General features: G+C 39.9%; 1 protein-coding gene across 8 annotated transcripts in view; it reads right to left on the bottom strand.

The window, feature by feature from the left end:
- The window catches only part of GOLGA4 (golgin A4), a 67,652-nt gene extending 57,308 nt beyond the window's left edge, over positions 1–10,344 (bottom strand). For 3 of the 8 annotated variants that reach the window (XM_056485700.1, XM_056485699.1, XM_056485698.1), the window contains exons 1-2: positions 10,104–10,331; positions 5,690–5,785 (exon numbers count right to left, since the gene is read on the bottom strand). In XM_056485700.1, the coding sequence (XP_056341675.1) occupies positions 5,690–5,785; positions 10,104–10,190 (183 nt within the window). In that variant the 5' untranslated portion in view covers positions 10,191–10,331. Of the gene's footprint in view, positions 1–5,689; positions 5,786–10,103 lie in introns of all 8 variants that reach the window. The other 5 variants (XM_056485702.1, XM_056485701.1, XM_056485706.1 and 2 more) reach the window with 3 other exon arrangements.
- Between the last annotated feature and the right edge of the window lie 4,220 nt (positions 10,345–14,564).

Here is a 14,564-nt window from a genome sequence, read left to right on the forward strand (position 1 = left end):
TCAGTGGTGCCCAGCAACATGACAAGGAGTAATGGCCATAAACTAAACCACAGGAAGTTCCACCTCAACATGAGGAAGAACTTCTTTACACTCAAGGTAGCAGAACACTAAAACAGGCTTCCCAGGGAGACCAGAGTGTCCATCTACCTGGACACATTCCTTTCCTGTGCAACCTGCTCTTGGAACAGGATTAGACTACATGATCTCCAGAGGTTTCTTCCAATCCTACCAGTTCTGTGATACTCCAGGGTAAATCATCTCCTTAGCCCACACTGACCTTAATCTCAAGCACCAGATTTACAGGCTGGAAGCTGTTGAGGACTACAAATAGTACAGGTAGCTCAGTGTACAGCTGCACTGCAAGCTACAGGTTGTGCCCTGGGTGGGGGTAAATGGCTCAAACCCCCAGCAATGAGCCCTTTGCCCAATAAAAAGCACAGACTTGCCATGGCAGCTGCATGGTGCCCAGTCACCCAGAGACTTTGTAGAACCCAATGAACAGTGAGAAGACCCCAGATCAAATATCACCATTAAATAGGCACACAGAATTTGTTCAGGGTCCGTACCAGGCAACACCCAACTCCATCTCTCATTATATTGCTGCACCATGATAAAAATTCTTAAAGGAAGCAGAGTCTAGAACTCTATGGGAAACCCTGAGTCAAGGCAGTGAGAGAAACTTGTCTCTGTGTGAGCGTATGGGGAGTCAGGTGGGGCACCCATCAGCTCACTGGAGTTGTTTGTGATGAAGGGGCTTCAGTCCCACAGCAAAAGCCTGGTGTGGTGCAGGTGTGACTGCCAGAGTAGCTCCTGGGTGGCCAAACAAGCAAGTTTCCTTAACAGGCTGTGACACTACTGATCTTCTGTCACAATATTTAACTCTAATTCTGTTTTTCTGCCAGTAAAATCCCACTGAGCAACAAGTGTTTCTACCTTGGATACAAAGTTGCAAATGAGGAAAATAGTTCATTAAACCAAACACCAGATGACATTATCTTCAGTGCTATCAAAGGACATATAAAGTTTCTGTTTGAATAACCTTTGTATTTTCAACATTTTGAACAGTTTTTGTAGCCCTCAAGTTTGGCCTAAGTGAAGTAGCCTTAACTGAGCTTTAAGGACTTTCTGAACTCCAGAAATGAATGTGTTCTTATTATTCTTATTATTCCTCCTCCCGCTGAAGAATTACTATGCTCAAATCTTCTTTCACAAGGATTGTGATGAGTGGGGGTGCAAAGGCCAAAGTACCTGCAATTCCTAGATCAAAGAGCTTCCTTAATATGATGTGAAAGACAATCCAGAATTTAACAGGGATCAGAGTTTGACCCAAGTCTCACTGCTCTGCAGATGGCAGTAGTTGAATATTATACATGTTACATGCATATAATATGTTTGATTGCCAAAGATAATCATTATTCCCTTTCAGAAAAATAAGAGAATCAGTAGCTCTAAATTTTTTATTAGGCTGTTATCAAGCAAATTTGAAAATTCATACATCTTGTAGGCAAAATGCATCACAGCATACATGTATTTGCAGTATGTTAATACTTCTATGTATGCTAATGTTCTATAATGTTAATATTCTAATGTTCTATAATGTTAATATTCTAATGTTCTATAATTGTACACGAGCAGTTTTGCTAAGTTATATATCAGCACAGCAAGACAGAGGAAGAGGATGGGACTACCAAACTTGTCTAAGAGAAAAGCTACCGTTTCCTCATCTACTTCAAGTAGCTAGAAGATGTCAGCTATCAGCCAAAAGGTTTAGTTACAACTCTTTCTTAAAAAGAACTCCTTCCCCAGAATAAAATAAATAAATAAATAAATAAATAAATAAATAAATAAATAAATAAATAAATAAATAAATGCAGTTATTTGTCCAAGGTGACGAGCCAGGAAAAAAATTGTGACTCATTCAGCAATTTATTTATTTACAAAATACTTATTTATAAAAAGCTTTGTGAAATTTGCAACATAATCTTTCATGCCTCATCCCTACAGTGACAAAGAAATCAGAAAAACTGAAGAGCTAAAATTTCAAGGGTTTCTCTCTGCAATTAAACAAGTCCCAGAATCTAGGAGAGCAGATATGCACTTTCAGAAAGCAGTAACACTGAAATCTTCTGGTTTGCATTTTATTTTGATGAGCAATCTAAACATACTAGCTTATGCAGCCTCCAAAATTTAGTCCTAAATATCAGAAAGGAAAAAAATACAGATATGTCTGAACCACTACCATCTTTGCATGGCAACAAATATTTAGAAGTACTTCAAATTAAGTATAAGAATACAGAAAAGACCCAGGAATAAAAAAGGTACTGAAGGAATATTATTACAGCTTCACTTGTCATACTATATTTAATAGCCAATGCTAGAGAAACATTTCAACTAATTTAATAACAGAGTCATTATATACCACTAAAGTGAGACTGGAAAGTACCTTGGCTAAGTATCTTTAGGTCTAAGAGCTATATATATTGTGCTCTGCTGTCACTTCCATAACACTCATTAGGATGTCAGTGACATTTGGATGCATGACTGGTAGGTCACCCACAGCAACCTATCAGCTGCTTGCTGCCAGCTGAAAGTGAAGTAGCACCAGCTTTGTTATCATTTGCAGTTTGGCCTCCTATACTTGTAAACAAGTATATAATAGAACAAAAAGAACATTTTTAACTTACAGGAACTACAGTGAATACTGTTTTTGTGTTTCACCTCAAACTCTGTTCAAAAGCCAACGTAAGTTTAAAAACTGAACACTATTCTTCCTTAGAAAAGACTGAACCCACTAAGTAAGCATATTTTAATAGACTAGGGCTTTTTCAAACAGCAGCATACTAGCTCAGAAAGGATTAGACATGCAAATTGTGTGACAAAATTCTGTGGAAATAGTTTTACCTCACAATGTGATCATATTTTATGAGCTACTTGCAGTAAAGAGAATACAGAACTAGTCAGGTGTCTGCTTTTTCCTACACATGAAAAAAGTTCGAGTTTTTCTATAACACTGCTACTGCAGAATCAGATATCTAATAAAATACAAGCTGAAGAAGAAAGTGGCATGAAAAAGAAACTTACCTGGTATTCCATAAACGGAGCATACCAGTTGTAGGTTTATTTATATATTTATATTTATAGCATCTGGGAGTTTTGAAATACTAAAGTATTTTTTAAATCCTATCATTGTAGACTATAAAGTAAAAATGTTGACACATAAGTTTTATTATAATTCTTTGATCAGACTAATGATGTCATTTACAACTGTAACTAATTATGAAATTGTTTTTATTATAAAAATTTCTGAGAATTAACCAAAGATTCCATGTGTAATACTTGCAATTTTAATACTAGGGAAGTAAAAATACAAAAACCTGATCTATTTAAAGATGCACTAAAGCATAGCTCACAGAGGACACAAAATATACAAAACAATGACGAAACACTAATTTAGCTTAGCTTTCAGTACTAAACTGGTTAGCAATTTTTCATGTACTGCAAAAATGTTTCAGCATACAATACTCTTCAACCAAATATTTTCAGCATATTAAACTGTTGTTCAACAGTTCATGGTAATGCCACTGCCAATGACACTTGCACACAGAGGAACTGCCTGGTCAAATGAGAATACTGAAAAATATGCCCTCCAAAAGACATAAAGCATTCATATAATCAGGGCATGTATTTTCAGTGACAATATGCAATACTTGCAACTTTAAGCATACTACACTGCTGCTGAACTGAATTTTATGAAAATTTCATCCAACAGATTTCAAAAATTATTTGCTTTTAATCATATTGCCAACATTTCTGAGAAATTTTTGGTGAAAATAAATTCCTTGTTTTAATAATTTAAACTTAATTTTTTGTAAAATTTTCCATTTGATGTAAAACCAGTCCTTACCAAAAAAAAAATAGAGGTTTTCATCCTGTTAGGACGTCACTACTTCCTGAATTTCTAATTAAAGGATGCGTTTCACAAGTAAAACTGTTATGGCAGCTCCCCTAAGACCAAGGATAACTGTAAATTTGAGGGTACTTTACTACCTCTGTTTCCACTCTTAATCTTATTCCTTCTTTTGCCTCTCTGCTCATTCCAATCTAAATCCAGTCTATTTAGAGATTAATGTTCTTCCAATGTAACTTGGCATGTGCTATGGGGAATCCTTTGCTTCTCTTGTTTGTCTGGAACTCCACTCAGAAAATGGAGTTTGCTGGGGACAACAAATATCTAATAAAGTAAATGTAGTTCTAATAAAAATGGAAAAAAAACCTTGGCCAAATGAGTTGTTCTGCACATTATACAATAATCTATTTTTTAGAAAAAAGGGAAATCGACACTCAGTACCAACTCATTCTTTCTAGGCCACAGTAGTACTTCTCATGTGGCAATATGCTACTTCTATACCCTATATTAAGATCAGAAAACTCTCCTTACTGAAAAACTTAGTAGTTTATCCTGGGTAATACTCCTTGCTACCATTCATGAGCACCAGTTAACAGAAAAGTCTTTCCCAAGGAGAGAGGGAATTCATTTCAGACAAATATACATACACGTACCCATACATACATATATATCTATCTATCTGTCTGTCTATCTATATATATATATATATATATCTCACAGTAGTGAAAATAAGCTTTTACTAGAAAATACCAAAACACAAAACCATGAGCTACTTTCCCTTCAATTTCTATTATTGCAGGAAGCAAACTGCCAAGCTGTAATCACTGATAGCATTCATAATGAAATCTATTACAAATTTCAGGTATATCCTAAAAAAAACATGACATTAAAAGTGGATTGTTTCTCTGCAAAAAAAATGCATCATATTTTGTGGCAAAACAAAGCAACTGAATTTTCTAACTAGGATACAACATTTCCTCTGAAAAAGTTCACAGAATCACAGAAGCATCTTGTTTTATGCTACCAGCCTATGCCCATGCTTACTAAGTCATGGAAATGCTTTATTTGTATTTGTTGCCTTTTTTTAATAAAGCCACTTCTAAAGAGCTGTAGCACTTAATATGAAACAAGGTAAGTGCAGATTATCTTCTTTGTTTGCTTTATTATGCAAGTCAAGGTTACTCATCATCCTGATAATGAATTCAATGATTTTTTATTACTGATAATTTAGAGTCAGTTTGGTTTGTTACTTAGTTTTTGGGTGGGGTTTTTTTTGGGGGCAGGGGGGGCAAGGAGGGCTGGGTTGGTTTTTAGTTTGGGGACAGGGGAGAGAAGAAGTGGGGTGGGGGAAGTAACTTTGAGTTTGATACTTATAACTGCCATAGCTAGAAACAATCACAAATACACTGTATAATCCTTTTGGATCACCCACTTCAAATTACCTGGATTCACCGAGCTTTTCAGCAAAAAGTGAGACAAAAACAAAGTTAGTCTCTCTAAATGTATCTTCTGTCCAACTACCTCACTGAGTTCAGTTCAGTAGTAAGATTTTTAAGACCTGAAGACTTAAAACGTTTCCTAATCCGGAGGTTAATCACTACAGCTTAAAGATTTGTTTTATTACTACTAAATGCTTTGGTATTTAACCTAAAAAATAGACTATTCATATCTATAAATACACAGAAAATAGTGAAATTGAGAAATAAAAAAAAAAATGCAATTTAGGACATAAAGGTAGACTTTTTTAAGCTGAAAAACAGAGCAAAACAGTTCTCAACTGACCTCTTTGTCTGGTGTTGAAGTGCCTTCCTCATTCTGATCTGTAAATGAAGTCGTCCTGCTTCTGTTGCCAGTTGATGGAGGGGATTTGGAAGGGGCCTACAGAGAGATCATTTATATTAACAAATAATACTACTGACTCCAGAACTAATTATTCTGTATCATAATTTACTTCAATAATTACTAACTATATCATCTCACTAAAGGCCAGTCTAGATCTTTTTAAAGAAAACAACTGTCCGTGACAAGTTCTACCTTACCACAAAGTCCCCAGAGCAAAATGTGTCATGAATCAGCCACAAGAACAAGCAAAAAATTAGGTTATTTGGATTATTTCTGATTATGGTACTCTTAGACCATATCTGAAAAACAAGCTTCCTAATATTTTAGGAACATATTACAGTTGCCTAAGGTTTAAAAGTTTAGTGATTTGAAAGGGATTCAATCATTTACAAGTGGAACAGAATCTGATCAAGAACTTAGAAAATTAGCAACAAAAAATGACACCAAAAAAATTATAAATGTTCAATTTATAACATTTAAAAAACTGAATTAACATCATGAAAAAGGCACAAGAAATTGCTATATTTTCTGATGTCAATATGTACTTGTTGTTCCTGTCAGGACTGAACATCCATTCACAGAAATTTTACAACTTCATTTAAACTGAGGTTCTAAAAAGTCACACCAACACAAACTAACTACCTTTCCTGCCTCATAATGTAAATTTCAAATATAAAATTTTAGTATAAATGTAATGAGTAGTAAAGTATCAACAAGTAGCTCTATACCAAAAAAAGTAATTAGCAAGATTTATCATTAGGTATTTCGAGAGGCTGGAAGGATTGTGGGCTCAAAATATTTCAGGCATGTGGAGGGGGAAAGAGGAAAGTCAGGCCTTGCTTTGATGAGGTGATGCCCTGCTGCACACACCCCATTCCTGTGGACCTGTATCACAACCCTGCAGTGGCTGCCAATACCTGGCACACAGAGGAAATGTGCCACACTCCACCCCTGGAGCCCCAGTCCAGGCCCAGAGTGGTCAGATGATCAGAAGTTCCACCTGGCAGAAGAGCACAGGGGTACTTAACCCAGGATATAAGGCAATGTTCAGCAGAACATCAGAGAAGAGTTCAGCACCTCCCTGTCTGTTTTCCCTCCTCAGGAAGCTGTAGGCAGCAGTGAGGTCACCCCTCAGCTCCTCCTCTCCAAACCAGACCAGCCCAGTGCCCTCAGCTGCTCCCCAGAGCACATTCCTGCCAGCCCCTCCCCTGCTTTGGTGCCCTTCTCAGGACATGTTCAAGCACCTTCACATCCTTTTTAAATGGTGGGCCCAGAACTGCACACAGCACTCGAGGTGAGGCTGCCCCAGTGCTGAACTCAGCAGGATAATCACCACTCCTGGCTGCCTGGTGATGCTGTGTTTGATGCACCCCAGGATGAGGTTTGCTCTCCTGGCTGCCAGGGCACACACACTGCTGATCCCAGTGAGCTTCCTGCCAACCAGCACTCCCAAACCCCTTTCTGCAGGGCTGCTCTCCAGCCACTCCTCTCCCAGTTCAGACTCATGTCTGGGATTACTCCATCCCAGGTGCAGAATCCAGCATCTGGTTGGTCTTGTCCTGTTCCATGCCATTGGTGACTGCTCAATAACTGAGAATAATTGATTGATTGATTGATTGATCCAATCAATCCAGATCTCTCTGCAAGGCAAAGCTTCTTGGAGAGTCAGCAGCACTTCCCAGTTTGGTATCATCACCAAACGCTGAGCATTCAATGCAGCCTCCAGCTCACTGATAAAGATGGAACAGAGCTGCCTCTAGAACTGAGCCCTGAGGATCACCACTGGTAGCTGGTCACCAGCCAGATGTCCTGTTTGATGCAACAGTTTGAGCCCTGCTCTTCTACCAGTTTTTCACCCAGTGCACTGCATACCTGCTCATCCCACTGTTGGAAAACTTGTCTGGAAAAATGCTGGGAAGAGCAGTACCAAAAGCCTTTATATAAAACCCAGAAAAACTACATCCACCACCTTTCCTTCATCTACCAGGCAAGTGAACTTACTAAAGTAAGTTTTTAAAACAGGATTCTCCCTTTGTGAACCCACCCTGACTGTATCTGATGATTGCACTGTTCCTTAAATGTCTTTCATGGAAATGGAAAGTCAGTGCTCCTACAGTCACAGTCCTCTGACTCAGCCCAAGGTCTGCCAGTACTATTAAAGACTGAGGCAAAGCAAGTACTGACTATCTCCATTTTTTCTTCATCCCTATTTGTCAGGTGACAATCTTGGACAAGTAGCAGCTCAATACACCTGTAACTGCAATAGTGTTTTTTTCCTCCCTGCCAGCAGTAAGAAAGGGATGTGTTCCTCAGACTGAGGGCAGGTATTCTCAATCTGACAGGTGGCATCAGTCAGCTAACCACTCATATGAAAGAGGAAGGTCTACAGACACCTCCTCAGAAAAAAGTGTTACACTTGAGAAATTTGGTAGGAAATAATGCATTTTGAGGATCTGAATTACTAAAAGTAAAGGAAAAAAGCATATCCCACACTTTTTGCAAGACTACAGTATATTTTATAAGCCTCAAAACCTCACTCCTTTTTCCTTTACAGAATCTGTTTTCAAATGAGATACAAGAAGTAGAAGACAAACCTATTACTTCTAAGATCAAATTTAACTATTTCCCCCTAGTGTTACTTGAGAGCAACTGAAGAGTAAAAAACATTGCAAGACAACTATTTTACATGAAAATAAAAATATGTTGTAATTTTTTGTTCCTGCCTTTCCATTTATGTCAACCCTTGAGTTACATGATTTGCTCTGTCACAGTACAGCAGACTAGATCTGTAGACCTGGCATAATTTATCATAAGCTCCTGTATCAGGTTTCAGGGTATTTGTCAATGTTAATTCTCCAAGGCCAGATAAAGACTAAAGTATATTACACTGTTGGGTGCATACATGCACAAGCCCATATCTATTCAGTAGGATGACTCTCAGCAAGTACCAGCTCCTGAACACATGCACAGAGTATCCTTGAACTAAGTGGATTACAATACTGTGTGAAAGGTATCATAATTTAGCTGCTGCATATTGAAAACAGTAAACTCTGCAGCTCGATCTCTTTTACACTGCACTGAAAGTTCACCACATATGGCAATTAAGACAGCACTTTAAACTGCAACTAATAAAAATATACTTCACTAACTAGAAAAGGCACAAAAGTAATACTATGGAAGGCCTTTAAGTAAGGCCTCAATAAGCTACATAAGCTATACAAAACTCCACAATAGATCCATTTCCAAAAACCTTACCTCTAATTCACAAGTGAGTGATTCAAAGAATAGAACACAACCATCAGCACTTTTGGAACCATGGTCTAATACTGAGACTATGCAGTGCCAAATCTCCCAGTGGTTCAAATTACACTCAGATCAAGCCCAGGCAACTAATCACCTATTTGTCAAATTAACTAAATTACTTGTCTGTAGTTAAACATCCACAGGATTTGGAGTTTATATCAGTTTTCATACTTTTAGATTCCAAGATACACAGGCTACTTAACCTAGCAATGAGAAACAGGCAGACATTATCAGTTTATTCTGCTTTGACACATGCATGAAATCATCACAACATTTTTTGGCCACTTTCACTTAGACAGATATTCTCTACACACGTCCTATCTACTGTGTACTATTATCATGCAAAAACAGCCTTTTCTGGAATGAATTTGTAATAACGTAGCGAAAGTACATGCAAGAAGAAAATGGCCAATTAAATTATGACTAAAACAAATAAATAAGCGTCTTGTTCTCAGATTTATACTGTACTCTCAATTAATCTACAGTCAAAAAAATGCAATAAGGTTGAGGTAAGCAAATCAGCCCTCTAAAAGATGCTAACAGAAGGGACGTTCAGAACTAAAAACACAAACGTTAAGATGAAAGACAAGGAGCTCAATGCTGGATTGTTATTCAGTGCACGTGAAAGTATCATTACTTTAAATGCTAAAGAAGAAACACATTTCTGTTTCATTCTGTTGGACGTTCAGGCAAGAGCTCGTTTTTACATTCCGCCACAAGACAGCTTTTGTAAAGCGGCCAAAACGAAGCGGGGTCTCTGGCAGGAGGCGGAACGGTAACAACAAACTTAGATGACGAAGTTCCAGCGGAGCCACCCCGCGCTGACAGCGGCCCGGGGAGCGGCTCCGCCAGCCGAACCGAGCCCGGAGCCTCCGGCCGGCCCGGCCAGCGCTGCGACCCTCCCGCGGCTGAGGCGGGGCCGGTCCGCCCGAGCACGGGACGCCGAGGCCTCCCCGGGTGAGGCGCGGCCCGGCCCCGCCGGTGCGAGGCCTCAACCGGCGCCCACAACGGCGCGGCGGACGCGTCCGCCAGCGGCCCCTCCCCGCCGTACCTGCGCCGGGAGCGAGCCCGCACGTCCCCCCGCTCCGCGCGGCAGCACCTGCTCCTCGCTGATCTTCTGCTTCAGCTTCTTGAACATGGTGGCGGGAGGCAGAAGGGGACGAGGGTACGGTCTGCGGGCGGGCCGGCCAGGCGGCGAGGGGCGGCGGAACCGATCTCGCCTCGGCCCGGCCCGCGGAGCCGCCGCCGCTCCGCCCTCGGCCCCCCCTCGGCCGGGCACGGGCAGCCGCGGCCGCTGCGCCTGCGCAGCCAACGTGGAGCCGAGCGCTCCGGCCGGCACGGATCGCGGCGAGGCACAAACTTCCCAAGGCAGCGCCCGCGCTACTCCTCCCGCAGCGCGGGCAGGGGCGAGCCCCGGGCTCCAGCCCTGCGGCGGGGCGGAGCGGCGCTGGCGGCCTCGCTCGCTCCATCTCTCCCGGAGGGCGAGGAGGCGGTGCCGTCCTGGGAATGGAGCGGGCGGAGGAGTGACCGCTCTGTCCGCAGGGAGGAAGAACAGAGCGGTAAAAGCCGCCGCATAGCTGCCCCTTCCCGCCGCGTTAGCCGTGTGATTCCGTACCTTAAACCCGCCACGGAGACGCCGGATCTGTCAGAACGCTGTCCCTGAGGGTCGGTAAAGCTGAGCCTGAGGGTCTGTAATGCTGAGCCTGAGGGTCTGTAATGCTGAGCCTGAGGGTCGGTAAAGCTGTCCGTGAGGGTTGGTAAAGCTGAGCCTGGGGGTCTGTCATGCTGACGCTGAGGGTCTGTAAGCCCTCCCATGAGAGTCCTCCTCAGTCGGGCAGCGACAGTGCCGAGAGCAAGCCGAAAAGCTGGGCAGCAAAGTAACAAAAAGGTGCTCGGTTCCTCGGCTTGTGAAAGCTTCCGACTAAAAAATGCCCAGAAGTTGCTTTTTGGAGCTGCCTGGAAACCTATCTGCTCCTAAGAAAGTCGCGACGTTTTCATTTAGTGCACCCTGAAACCTTCTGTTTGTAAACCTGAGATACACTGTCACTACCAAAGCACCATTGAAGGTGGAAAGGCAGTGTTTGCTACTGTTATTGTTGCTGCTATCTCCACGAAACTAGGGAGAAAAAGTTCTTGGCTGCTTAAGGTTGAAAGCTCTGGCTTTAGATGCCTTGGTGGATGGCGTTTGTGTGATCAGTGCTGCGAGTGTAGATGCAGAGGGCTGCCAGCAGCAACCAGCATTCATCCTCCAACAATGGCACTATTTTGAAACTTACTGTGTAGACAGTGACATTGTACGAAGGCTAAAAAATACGTGGTGCTGTTTGCAAGAAACGATGAACCATGTGGTATTCTGTAAAGCTTCCTACTAAGGAGGCTGTACGCAGTAATGCCCAGAAATGTTTCCACTAAAATACACTCCTGAAATCTCTAAGTATTTTGAGGGGGGGGGAAAGTGGATAGGAAAATATTTTCCAATTTATTGTTACACTGACTAAAAGAAAGAAATCAAGATACATCCACAGAGAAAAAAAAAAAAACAACTGCTGGTTTCCCCAGTTTTGGGTTTTTTTTGCTACATATCTAAACATAAATATTTTTAGCAATCTGTTTAGTTGTACATAAACTATGACTAGTATTGACCCTTTTGTTTGTGTGTTCCTGTTAAGACTACTATGCATATTTCAGATGACAGCTGTGACTTGCACCCTCTACTGATTTTTGGTGAGAACATAGTTGACTTCAAACACCTTCAAAAAAGTTAATCTGAACCTGCAAGCTGTAATAGCTAGGAAAGTATCTTGAAGATTTGTAGGGTATCTTTTCTGTAGGTTGAAACAGAGGTATAGGGAAAAGTCTCCCAGACTAAAAGGACAAAACCATCTGAATAGCAGTCCATGAGGAAATGAGATAAAATGGATAATTAAGTTTATTGCATCCATAAAAATTAAACATTTTCTACTTCAGTGAGGTAGCTTCTGTTTCCTCTAAATATGACATGCAGCAGCATGGTGGTAAAATTCAGAGGTTATCAAGTGAGACAAGCAATGCCTGATGAGTGTTTTGGGAAGCCCTCTAACAACCTTCAGCAACCTAATACTTCCATGACCCTCTCATACCTATGTTCTCTATTACAAATGCTAGCTCATGTTCTCTTTTTTTCTGTTGAGATTAACTTTCTGATTTAAACCTAAGTCACTAGATGTAGTATGTGAATTTGATGGACAGATGCATAATTTAAAGGACATTAGCTCCTGTAGGTATCAAATAGAAAAGCACAGCTTTTTTAATTCATTCCTAATATGTATACAAGTCAAAAGAGAGCTCTGTATTATTTCCTTGGAAAATTTAAAGCTTGAAATTGTATGTTATGTGTGTTTCTTATATACAGATGTTTTGTAGGACTAAAGGCTATGTGGAAGGGAACAATTTTGAGACTAGAAACTGTGATAAAATAAGTCATTTTTTCCGACACTAAATTCTTAGTTACTACAGAAAATGGTAAGGGGATTTATCAGTTGAAACTCTGATAAATGGGTTGCAATAATACTAATCTGGTAGTCATATGATAATTGGATATTTTCTGGGAGACCTTTTTTTCTATGGCAAGGTCTTCTGTTGTGTAAATTTCCAGGTACTTAATCACCTCCTGTTCTTCACAGGAGGTGCCTAACCTTGGTTTTAGAAAGAGATGAAATAATATTTGTATATATGGTTTAATCATATATAGATTGGTGGCATTTAAAAAAATCAATGTAAATTTTAGTGCTTTTGAATTGATATCCTTTGTAATGCATGGCTAGGTGTCTAGTATTGCTCCCATAATACAAAGTGGCATCCCACATTAAGCAGCAGTATCCAAATTCTGAAGATACATATAATAATTCTGCAAAACTCTATCATAAGCCTTCCAAACGGGATTTAAGTGTTTTAGCATCTGAGCAAGTTTGATTGAAACATATTGCGACATAAAAACCGTTTACTCTAAACCCTACAGAGTCCTGGTGAAAATGTCTCAAACTACATTCTTACACATAGAATGTCAAAATCTCATACTTAACTGGAGGATACCTTATTTCTAGAGGGTTGATCTGATCCTAGCAGATTTACTTGTAAAGTTAAAACAAATAGTTGAAAGTGGAGATATGCCCCTCCTTTTTTATATTCCTTTAGTACACCAGTTAACATAGATTTACAAAGATAAATATGACATCATGGTGCTGTCTGCAAAACATACATGTATACTTGCAAAAGGCACTGGTTATGGTAGATAATTAAGACTAAAAGTATGTTCCAAATTCAATCTATAGCAGTCATTAAGGTATTTCTTTGGGAAGGGGTATAGAGCATTAATATGACTGTTCTCTTGCCTAGATTTCTCTTATTGTCAGTAACACCAGTCCACACATGCCTGCCATCTCATTCCCTGCCCTTGTTAGCTTTAGTGCTTGTCAGACCATCTCTTTAGTCATTTCTGCATGTTCAGTCTGCAGAAAACTAACCGGGCAAAAGAGCAAGCATTTTCTGCTGACTTACTGTGCTGAGTTTCCTTGAGAACTAAAACTGCTGCAAAGGAGATAGAGGCAGTCAGGAGCTTGACAGTTTTATATTCAAAGTTATTTCAGATTGCTCACAAACGTATTTTTCGCTGAGCAATTTGCTTAACTTTAAACTCAAGTAATCCCACTGAGTGCTTCTTCAAGTTCAGGCAATTCTGTTACTGGAAGTATTGATACTGTGTCAACAATCTTAGTTCCTACTGATGGCTGAAGTCTTTAGCCTTCAGCCTGCTGATGCGTATAGTCTTTAGCCAATCTAACCCAACTTTTAAAATGCTGTCTAAGATTGTAACTTTCTGGAAGTCACAAAAAAGCCGTGTGCATAAATTATGGATACGGCTTTCAATACACTTTCCTACACATTCAATCCAAATACTTTAGGAAAGACACATTAATTTGCTAGCAGTTAGTTCTTTCAATCCAGTTATCCAACACAAATATTAAAATATATAGAAAAGTGTAACATAACATAAGTAGCATTTCTGATAACTTTTTAATGTTGGTTCATATTTTTTTTGGAAAAGAGGTTTTCCATGTTTCAATTTTTCTTTACTTTATCATCATGCTGTTAAAACACTGTTGAATATTCCTATAATTTCACCTGGATAGTATTTGACATTGAGGGATTTACTTTAAAAATAAATTAACAAGAACTGGCAAAAAAAGCTAAGAAGAAAGGAGCACTGATCATGAAACAGGAGTTACTGTCCAGAGCTTATGTACAAAGCACTGTTCTTTACACAGTTTACAGAATGTTGCATTTTGAAAATTTGCAGTTTCTACTCCTACTCATAAAATTCAAAATACTGTTGTTGATGTTAAAGCAGTCAGGGAGTGTATCATGCACAGTTGCACAGGTAATCAGTTTCAGCTCTGAAGTATTTTGATCTTTACTTTCACAGAAATGTTACAAAACACAGCACATTACCTGACAGTGAAAATTGTGGCAATTC

This window comes from Oenanthe melanoleuca, chromosome 2 (genome assembly GCF_029582105.1).
Source record: "Oenanthe melanoleuca isolate GR-GAL-2019-014 chromosome 2, OMel1.0, whole genome shotgun sequence".
Classification (NCBI taxonomy): domain Eukaryota; kingdom Metazoa; phylum Chordata; class Aves; order Passeriformes; family Muscicapidae; genus Oenanthe; species Oenanthe melanoleuca.